General features: G+C 47.7%; 1 protein-coding gene across 1 annotated transcript; it reads right to left on the reverse strand.

Moving 5' to 3' along the window:
* Positions 1-873: 873 nt before the first annotated feature.
* Positions 874-9,485, reverse strand: LOC135400034 (microtubule-associated serine/threonine-protein kinase 3-like). Its single transcript, XM_064631775.1, has 16 exons — positions 9,273-9,485; positions 8,063-8,164; positions 7,836-7,894; positions 7,201-7,566; positions 6,482-6,570; positions 6,249-6,414; positions 6,013-6,185; positions 5,474-5,544; positions 5,295-5,411; positions 4,005-4,403; positions 3,813-3,943; positions 3,399-3,537; positions 2,753-2,898; positions 2,502-2,686; positions 2,034-2,196; positions 874-1,224 (listed from the first exon to the last, which is right to left on the reverse strand). The coding sequence occupies exons 1-16, from the start codon at positions 9,292-9,294 to the stop codon at positions 961-963; spliced, it is 2,592 nt and encodes an 863-aa protein (XP_064487845.1). The 5' UTR covers positions 9,295-9,485; the 3' UTR covers positions 874-960.
* Positions 9,486-10,932: the final 1,447 nt, after the last annotated feature.

The raw sequence follows: 10,932 nt of genomic DNA on the forward strand, positions 1-10,932 counted from the left end.
CGTAAGCGCGAGGGCTCAACGTCATGCCTTTTCGTGCACTGCTAACCGCTGGGAACATCCTGCGGCACAACCACGAGATATTCCATAGCAGATGACAGAAAAAAGACGCGGACGATGCCGTCTGCTCTGTGCAGAGGGGGCTAGTATTCAGGCACTCTACTTCTAATTTGCGCAACCTCCCGATATTTCGGCACCGTGCGAACTCTCAACAGAACATCCGCGAGCAGTTTATGGCGTTTTCTTCCACTAGAATATTCCGCGGGGATGTGAATGCATATGGTTTTTGTCCCATTCCTTGTTCTTCGCCATCATCGTAAATAACGGGGTTCCTGGTGCAAGTGGAGGGACAAAAATCTCGGACCAGCACCTAGACCTCAAAGTTTGGAAGCGGTCAACGAGTTTTTGTCATTACGTTGTGTGCGTTCCGATAAGTAGCTAGGACAAGGTCGCTGCCTGAGAGGCTACGAGAAGCTGGAGGGATGAGAGTCTATTTGACGTAAGATATTCGGAAGCGATTTCCGTACCTCCACCTACAAAAGGCTGAGCCTGTCGCAGTACCTGAACTACAAAGGCGCCTAGAGGGTGATGTCTTTCACTATGGAGAAGTACTATGGCAACCTACTGTCGAGACTACCGCTGTGTTTACGGCGTACCGACAATATGCATATACAAAGCCCATACGCGTGTATAATCTTGCACTTCGGACAGTTCTTGGCCGATTCATGCTCTCGACCGGGGCACGTGGAGAGAGCCTCCTAGTGCTCCTATTACAAGGGAAAAAAAGTTCCAGAGATTCTACAATACTCGCTGACTGTCCCAAGCCAAGCCAGTGAAAAGGAAATGCCAATCCAAGATTGCACACAATCAATCAGGTGAAGATTCGTTACTACATGTTGCTTTAATCGGGGTTATATAGTCGTTTCACCGTCTGGTCTTTTGCTTATAATATTGGCGAAGGCGTCAGCTGAGCTCCCCTGCGCTGCTCGGCTCGGCGACGCTGTAGTCGGAGAGGAAGGTCTCTTGGAATCTGGTGGAAGAAGGGCGCTTCCTGCGCAAGGGCGACAAAGGAGCGATGGTGATCTGGAGCTCCGGGCCAACCTGAGAAATCGCCTGCTGCAGCGCCACGTGGTTCATCTTTTCGGCCGCCTTGCCGTCCACTTCCAACAGGATGTCGCCGGGGTATAATTGCCGGTTGCGCGTAAGGATGCTCACGTTGTTCACTTCCTGCGCGTCAAACATGAGGTGAGGTGATTGGTGTTATCTTGCATACCATACTTGCAAGAAACGGTTCGAGAAACGAGCTATCATAAAGTGACGGGTACGCGTCCAGCTTTTCCAGTTGTCCTGCCGTCCCTCCAGCCTGCCTGTGGGAGACGTCGTGTCCCGCTTTGGCAGCAATGAACTCCGAATGGAAAAAAAAATATATTGTGCTAAGCAGCACAAACGCTTTCTTTTCGCACGTGGCTCACATCATCGGCAGCCAGTAGAATTGGTAAACGTGTTTGCAAACGAGTCATTCACAAAACTCGCTATTAAAGCTCGCTTGCCCAAGATTTGTTCATTAATATGCACTTTAAATAAAAAGAACAAAACGACAAAGGGAAACAACGGTCAAGGTCATAACTAAAAGAATGGTTCGCTGACGGAGAGCACTTCCCCTCTTTCAACCCGGATGTCCTGCGTTGGAGTTGAAGGATTACGGTCACTTTATCCAAGCATTCAGTGAAAGACAGAAATGGAGATAATGCACATAGCGTGCACTACATGAAACCTAGACATACCGCAGCCTTCCCGCCTGATCCGTTCTTGTCTCTCTGCTGCGTTACATTTGAGTTTGACTAGACATACCGATTACCGACAAGTAGAAGCGCCAGCGATAACTTGTCATTAGCGATTGTGTGCAGCACCATACGCGCCACTGCATGTAGTAGTGGCAATAGTAGAACATGTTCACAGATTATCCGTTAGATGTCAGTGTTCGAGACACTGCGATGTAATACACTGAGAAAGCGACATACTTGTCCACGACCCACCTGCACTATATGCACCCTGAAGAATGACTTCTTTCTCTGGTCCCAAGCTTTTGACTCCCGGGTAGTGAAGCCGAAAGATCCTTCACCGCGGCATCCCCACTTTTCTAGCCCCAGCGTCATCGACTCCTGTCCGCAGTAACGAAGAACGCTCACCACGTCCTGCCTGAATGCCACAAGAAACAAATCCAGGAAATATGAGAATGACAAATTATAAGATTCGAAACGCGAACTTTACACCTTAATCGCTCTGATGTGAAGGACTTCACCTCTAGCAGAGATATGTTCATATGTGGTCCTGATCTCAGATTTATTGACATAATACGTGTTGCTGCGTTACAATCGTGACACCTACCTACTGGGGCACTGAATTGACGACACTGTACGGCAGTACTTGTTTTTTTCTACAGCCCGACCACCGTGGCTAGACGCCCTTAGTTGTTGCTAGTTTATATATTCTGAGCCCGGTACCTCGTATTGATGATTCTGTAGGGACTGGAAGAGAGCACTGTGAGCACGAGTTGATCCCCAGAGGAATTCATCAGCTTTCGGACCGTTCTAATTGGCAAGGACGACACCTTTGTGCCATTCACCGCTACCACGACGTCTCCCTCCAGGACCTGTGACCTCTGAGCTGGGCTGCCGGTCTTCACGCTCTGCGCCGTTCAAATACCATAATGAAGCAATAGGGGCGCATAATGACACGCATTTCTCTCTGCTACCTCCACCATGTAGAACCTGCGACCGCCTTCACCAGTGACATGTTCCAGATTGACGCCAAAGCCCCAGTAGCGTCCAAAGCTCTTCTTGCGGAAGATGATCACGTCCATTTGTTCTGAAGCGCGCCGAGACTTCAGATCGGAGTTTGCTGAAGAGAAGCAGAGTTTCTAACTTGCATTGCTACATTTAGACGTGCATTTCGAGCTGCACTTTGTTTGTTTGTTTTTCGACCAGGTGCGTGGATACCGTGTAGAGAGCATCGCACGAATTGCTACTCAACAAAGCTTTGCAGCCTTGCTTTCAGTCTTGCATGCAGTATCATCTCCGAATACATTCTTCTTTGCACTATTTTCCTCCCCAACTGCACAATATTTTATCGTTATGTACAACAGAACTGAACGTACAGGGGGCAAAGCAAAAGGACAAGAGACAAACAAAGTGCTCTATGGTAGCTTCGCTTAACAAGCACAGTCCAGGGGACCACACACAGCACATACTGTTGGCGTTCCTTCCAGTTACCTGTCGCTCTTTGGGGACAGTGTCCGCTGCAGAGATTGTTCTTCACAATACAAGCCAAATGGAACGGTCTCCAGCATAAACGCATGTTCCTTCCTAAGTAAATATGTCTTAGAAAGCAGTAATACATACAGCCAGACGTCAAAAGTGTAAGGCCAGCAAGTCCAGAGTCGGCGTCAGGAGCCGTTTCGTAGTCTAGGTCTGCCGTTGACGTGTTCGTTGCGGCCATGATGGATTCGTCCACCGTTACGGTACCTTCACTTTCATTCACCTGAGCAAGTTACGATTGTAATGAGACAGCGCAAGGGATCGCTTTTTCGCTATATGGGGTGCGGAATATGAAGAAACAGATGCAGTCCTGTTTCCGCACCGTAGAAGCGCCACAGTACGGTCTCGTGTACACTACGGCAATCATGAAACAGAAACGAAGTCGCGTCAATTACTCCTCCTGGTATCTCAGTCGTTGCACACTGTGTGCACGAAGTGCGCGTGATGATTCTAGTACCCTAGAAGCAACACTATATTACATAACGGCGATGAAATTACCATGGTGACGACGCGCTTGAAGGCAGTTGAAGCGTACGTCAACAGTGGACGGTGCGCAGATTTATCGATGTCTGTCATGTCTTCTATTTGCGGCAGCTTCCGATTCCTTGTCCATGTAGTGGCGTGTGGCGCTGCGCAATCAAGGACAATCAAGGTTCATTCGCTCTACACGGAATCCAAATGAATATTTACATAAATTGTCCTGGGAGCCTTCGGATTCTCGAGCGTCTTCATCCTCGTCACGGGTGGACCCTCCGTCCTGCAAGACCTCGAAGAGCGCGGGTATGTAGCACAACTCCTTGGACTGCTGGAGCTTCGACCACACGAATCCGTCGAAGAAAGAGTGCGATTTTAAATCGCGATACACCCTGGATCCCAGACGATCCCTAGGGTTCTTCTTGAGCAGCTTGTGCACCATGTCCTTGGCCACCGGTGTGGCGGAGTGTGGATTTTCATTGGGATTTGGCCATTTTAGGCGGCCGCACATGATGCGTTCCCGGAGCAGCCTCTTGTTCTTGCCCCGGAAAGGCACACGTCCGGTCATTAATTTGTAGAAGACGATACCTGTCGACCACCAATCGATTGCACGACCTGTGGATAGCCGTTTTCATAAGACAGGCGAAGCGCTCCGCAATGTGGAGCTAGACAACACACTCAGGTATCCACAGGGCATAAAAGCAGAGTTCGAGGTAACTCGTTACTGTAACTAAGTTCCTTTTTTTTTTTTGTAACTTGTAACTTAACTCGGTACTTTTGCGCCGTGGTAACTTTCAGAGGAACTCGTTCCTTTTTCAGGTAACTTTGCCAAAGTAAGTTAAGTTCCAAGTTACTTCTAACTGGCTTTTCACTCACGTCCACATATTTTCTTGCTTTCTCTCCGGTTCCTTCATGGCATTTTGCCATAAAACGTGATATTCAATCAATGACAGTACTTTATTCAGGAAGTAAGAACCGCTGCCATTGAAATGAAGCTGACCCATTGTGCGCCCACACGGAGTAAGATGCTAGCGTTCGAATAGACCTCTACCAGAGAAACGTCATCATGACATTGGTAGACAGACTGAAACCGAAACAAATCGAAGTAACTTGAAAGTAACTCGTTCTTTTTTTAGTAACTCAGTAACTGCGAGTTACATTTCAGGCTGAAGAACTTCGTTATTAACTTAGTTACATTTTGCACACGGTAACTCAACTTGTAACGAGTTCTTTTTGACAGGTAACTTCTCAATCTATGCATAAAAGGCCCCGGCGTGCACTTACGAGAACGCGTTAGTTAGCGTGATGCAGACTTAAGTCATGGTGTCGACCAGTGGTCCTGCCAGTACGATATGCCATTAGTAGCTGCATACTAATGTGAACAAAGCGACAAACGACGAGACGCCACTCTACTCCTCCACTCTTACCTGACGCTTCCATTAGCACAGTCGCAAGTACTCCACGTTTTCATTCATTTCCGAATGCTAGGCTTAACACGTGACTCACCGTATGGACGGCGCTTGAGAATCTCAGGAGCCATATACGGAACAGTGCCTGCAGATTCGCCGTCACGGAATTCGAAGGGCGTTCGTCGGAAGTATCCCTTCATGGCGCGCCTCGTAACTGCGCAGAGGGAAGAGGGCATGCGCCGGGGAACTCAACTATATAAACTGTTGCAAACTTACAGTGACCGAGGCACATCTTACAAGTGTCAAAGTCTATTACTTTCACCCGGCCTCCAGGAAGTAGAAGCATGCTAGAAGAACCACAATAACGCACATTTCACGTATAGAGCTGGACAAAAGTTTACGGAACACGCTCCGGTGCATTGCCTTTTCAGAGTGACACCCTATACCAGCGAATGGGACTTACGGACTTACAGACATGTGTCTGGGTAACCCTGGGTCACCTGTTTGAAAGTCCGCACGGTACCATTCGTTGCTAGCGGGTCACTATGACGAAGGAATGCGCCGGAGCGTGTTCCATAAACTTTTGTCCAGCACTGTACAAGCAGTAACGTGCAAATTTCAAAGAAGCAAACTATAGCAACGGGGAACTTGACAACGGGACTGCTGTTCGCGTGTCATGCACAGACTTATATAGCTGCAGAGACACCCGGTGTAACACAGAAGGTCCACGTCGTAGCCAGGTAATGCACCAATTGGCTCAAGCGTCTCAAGACACACAAATTGCCCCTTGGATTGAACTGTGGGTGGACACTTACTTGGAGATCTTGATATCTCGGTGCAGAAAACCCTTGAAGTGCAAGTGTTCCACAGCAAGGATCAACTGCGCCATGATGATCTGTACCTGGTCGACGGAAAGAAATGTGGCCCGTTCTACGACTCGCATTAGGTCTACGCCGCATATATACTCCATGATAGTCACGTATGCTTCCTGTACATAAAAGACCACATTGGAGACCACGGCGACACCTTGTACGTTATTGCGCGCACTAGCCTTTGTGACGAAGCAGGCGTAGTAGCGCACAAGGTAAGGACTGCGAACTATGGAGTGGACCACTTTATCCACGCAAGCCTGTTGCTGCCGTCTAAACCTATCGGACGCGACCAGCTTCACAGTGCAGATCAAGTTGGCTGGCTTATAACGTGCTTTGTAAACAGCGCTGAAAGGGGTTTCAAAACAAGGATTAGTTGGACTACTGTGTTAACTGGATAAAATGTGCGGCTTACCCAAAACCTCCAGCTCCCAACAGCTTGATTTCCTCAAGTTCATGAACTTTCGGAATAAAATCCGTGAACAGTGGCTTTTCGCTCTTTTTCTGCGTATAGATAAAACGATTGCAATTGTGACTAGCACGCTCGTTCAAATGTAAGCTTGCTTTTCAACCATGCGAGAATAAAACTATACGGCGCGTCATTTTTAGTGCACCTATATACAAGCCCCAAAACTGCAAGGTAATCGCAAAATCGCATTAATTTCTCCTAGCATGAAATGAAATAAATATGAAATATGTGGAATGAAATATGGAATATGTGGAATGAAATAAATCGCAAAATCGCGAATAAAAATATATAATAATAAAGAATGAAGGAAATCGCAAAATCGCATTTTCAATCCCAAAAATTTCTCCGGGAACGAAATGAAACAAGAATGGAATATGTGGAGTGATGTACGCCGTTGCCTTGATACAAAAGGAACCACATTCATCCACTGCGTCGTTTATGATCTAAGCGCGCAGGAAACCGCAATTTGCGGTTTTACCCTTCTCTCCTCCTCAAGAGACGCGACAATGAAGGGTAGCCTCCCATTGGACCAGGCAAAAAAAATTTCCGCGATCACTGGCCACCCTCTCCGCACCGCCCGTTCCTTTTATATTGCTGTGAAAGTAACGGAATCTTTCTTGCCTCTTAAATGGAGGTGTGAGTATAACCAAAAGCAAATGCTATACCTTTCCTTGTTTTGCCGTCACAGCATTGCCGACTGCCATCCAGTCAGTAACGGTCACTTCCGATATCTTCTCCAAGGAAGTACCTAGCTCGCTCACGATGATGGTGAGCTTCCGCACCACAGTCCCCAGTTCACACGCAACTGCCGGGTCCCGCTTCTCGCAGAGCGCATGCAGACGCACGAGGTTCTCGATCATGTCTCGGACGTCCTGGTACGTGATGTACAGCCGGTGCAGCTTCTGCAAGCAGTCCTGTGCTTCGAGCACGCATTGGTCGTGACAGAAGTGAGACAGGGGATCACGTTGGAGGGAGAGCTTGTTCTCCTGTTTGATGAAGAACTCTAGCAGTACCGTGGTCACTTTTGGAATCTGCAAAAGCGAATCATTGGCCTTCGGGTACGTCACCTTTGTCACGACGTCTAGAACTCTGTCGCGATAACTTTCCGTTAGGTTTGTGTACCTATGCAGCCTGAATTGTATAAGGCGACGAAATGTGCGAGGAAGTGGATACCTTGTTGCCCACGACAGTTGAGTTAATACGCACCAACGCAGGGCTGTCCACCACGGTCTCTTTACTTTGCAAAGAGACCGTGCTTGAACACAGATGTATACACGTATCCGTGAAGACATTAGCTTACCCTTGGAAAGAGCGAAACCAGAACCTTGACGGCTGCATTCTTCTTTTTCCGTAGGGAATCTAGGTACACGTAAGCTATAGTCAGACATCGATGGGGACCATGACCATCCACTCTAGTTTATAAATAACCTTCTATACGAGACTCTGTTCGCCAGATATCAAGCAAGTATAAGTCGCTAATTCTACAGAGTTTTCAGTGCGTAAGCAACCAATAAGTAAGGTTCTCACCCCTTCTGTTGAGGCCATCTTCCTCTGTAGATGACTTTGTGGACGTCTGCTCTGTTGATGGTACGCTTCTGTCGGTGGTCGTGGACAGCGACAGTCGTCTGCCTGCAGAATGAATAGCGTTCGCAGACGTCACTAATAGACCTCTTCCTGTTTATAAACAAATGACGTCTGTTCGACAGCGCCACCAGGTTGGTGGACATTAACTACGCTCGAAGCTACGGGCGAGCACGCTGGCGCCCGAAAGCCGCGGTCTTGAGGGGATTACGATCAGGGACGCGACATTCGGTCCTACTTTTCTTTCAGTAGGAGGCAGAGAACAAGTGTGCATTCGTGGAACCCAGCCCTCCCGTTCCGATTTCAGTCTGTCTACCAACATCATGATGGCGTTTCTTGGGTAGAGGTCTATTTGTAAGTCGATATCGCGTGATGAAGTCCATATAGGTATTTATATAGCCGTTGTGTTGACAAACTTCGTTCTATGTTCAGTACACCACCCTGAGCTCTGCCAAACCTCAAGGTATCGTTTTACCCTTGGGAATGAAAAAAAAAATGTAAGGATGTAATATAAAGTGACAGGTTTTCAAGTCCCCTTCTTTTTACCATACAACATTGAAGCATTCTTCATTAAGAAGCGAAGCCACCCAAACGTTTCTGGTCAATGTAGCACTAGTAATGTAGTCCTTGAAGAGACCTGGCTGTTGTGGAAATCGTGATTTGCCAACCATTAATGCTGATCATATATCATCGTGCTTAAAATCGTCGTTACTTTTGTATTGGTTTCAAGGTAATGGCGTCATTCATTCCATTAGGAGAAAATTTTGTACTTTAGTGTCCCTAGCTTTACCGTACTTCAGAATGTTAGCGAGTTCACAGCTGTGTCAGGCAAGTACTGCATTTGGATGCGGCATGACCGACATTGCATATCAATTTGCGTTCCCGATTCGAAGAATCTCACGCGCCAAACGTCTGAAAGAGTTTACGAAATGTTTCTGCTCGCTGTTTCAACTGCCGCCGGCAGCTCAAAGGCACTGGCGTTTCTCGCAACACGGTGCGATACAGCACTAATCTGCACGTGTTATATTCTGCTTAATAACCCTGCCCCACTTTGAAGCTCAGTCTTATATCCACAACCGTGCCCAAAGAACGCACTGCAGTGCTATCTAGAAATTCCAATGTTTCTAGTCGCTACGGCAAGTACATATTCACTTACCCTTAGCAGCCCCTCTCGTCATCGCTGATCGCAGCTTCAAAGCCGGAAGGTTGGAATGCAAATTAGAAGACGAGCACGAGACTGTCTTCGTTCGCGCTAGATGGGTGCAATAATGGGCGGTTAACGATTGTGTTGTTGTTGTTGTGGTACCGATCCCCCCACGATCCCCATTGGCTGGATAGTTGTTACGTCATGTCGACAAGTGAGCACGCATTCTTCTCCTTCTTCTTCGTCCCACGGAGAATGGCCATTAGCCACAAGAGAGATCGGCCAGGGCTATGAGGATGTCTAACTGTACTATATGACTTGACGATGACAATCTGGGTGGAGAAGGTGATGGTTGGTGGAGAATGTGGTGGTTGAAGTGGTGGAGTGGTGATGATGTGGTGTAATCGCCTTCGTCCATGAGAAATGTAAACCAAAATAAGTGTAGGAAAATAAATGCAAAAAAGAAAGCGTAAGTACGTCATGAATGTCAATTAACACTCGGTACGCACTGCCATATAAGTTGTCCTGATGAGGCATTAGACACGGAATACTTTGGCATAGCGGAATCTTTTCATTTGATGGCTACGTAACTCATAGGCCCTAGAGTTCTTTACTTTACACTGCTTTACTCAAATTACCTTTCTTTCTATTTTTATTTATTTTTATTTCAATATACCTCCAAAGGTCCCTTGAGGACATTCATATATTTACTTTTCCGTTTGTGTTTAGGTTCCGTGTAAGCACTACGTACGTACGTACGTTTACAAACATGCGACGTCACGTGAAGACCGGTTCGAGGTTACATTTTGCTGTGGTGGGCAAAATGCGGGGAAAACGCGTCGGCTGATCAAGTTGATAGTGCTAACCAGCATGCTTTGCGCGGCGGCGTTACGTAACCAGTGACGTTGAGGGTCAGGTCGTCTTTATGGGCGTTACACTGACGTCGATGACGGAGAGCTAGCAGCAAGAAGAAGTAAGAAATAAGGGGGGGGGGGGGGTTAGCATACGTCCTCGGTCGACTTTGCGGGGCCAGGGCAACTATGCCGGCGTCCGTCGAGAAGTCTGCAGGGAAAACCTGATACAGCAAAGCCGGTGTTTAGAAGTATAGGAACACCGCCATCCCCCAATCTTCTAGACCCAGTGATTTATCCAGATCGCCCCAACACACCCCGGACGTTTGGGCACATCCCCCTTTTTTTTTTCCTGTTAAGTACGGTTATAATGTAGCTGTATCTCTACCTTTTTTTTGCAACCCCCCCCCCCTCCCCCCTCCCCCCGAGCTTGCAGTTCTGGATAAATTACAGCCTAGAATCATTTACTTTTGGTACAACCAAGCAGCAGCAAGGCAGTGACATTGAACATGGCTCAAAACTTTATTTCATACATCAAGTAGTCAAACAGTAAACACCAATATTTTCGCTGCGCGGTGTGTTGTTACTCTGCAATTAAGTTTACAAAAAGGTTCTGAGAAAGCAGCCATTGACCAGGCCCGATCTCGCGTGACGTCAGAAGACCCCATGTGGCTCTCATTGGCCACCGAAAATTCGTCTGCTACTGCGCGTCGGCCGCGACGTCACGTCAGTCGCGCTGAACTACGTCGCGAGTCACCTGATAAGCCCTCCCATCGGGATTGTCGACGTCACGAAGTGACGTGGACTTCCCTCGTTCACTT

This window comes from Ornithodoros turicata, chromosome 7 (genome assembly GCF_037126465.1).
Source record: "Ornithodoros turicata isolate Travis chromosome 7, ASM3712646v1, whole genome shotgun sequence".
Lineage (NCBI taxonomy): Eukaryota > Metazoa > Arthropoda > Arachnida > Ixodida > Argasidae > Ornithodoros > Ornithodoros turicata.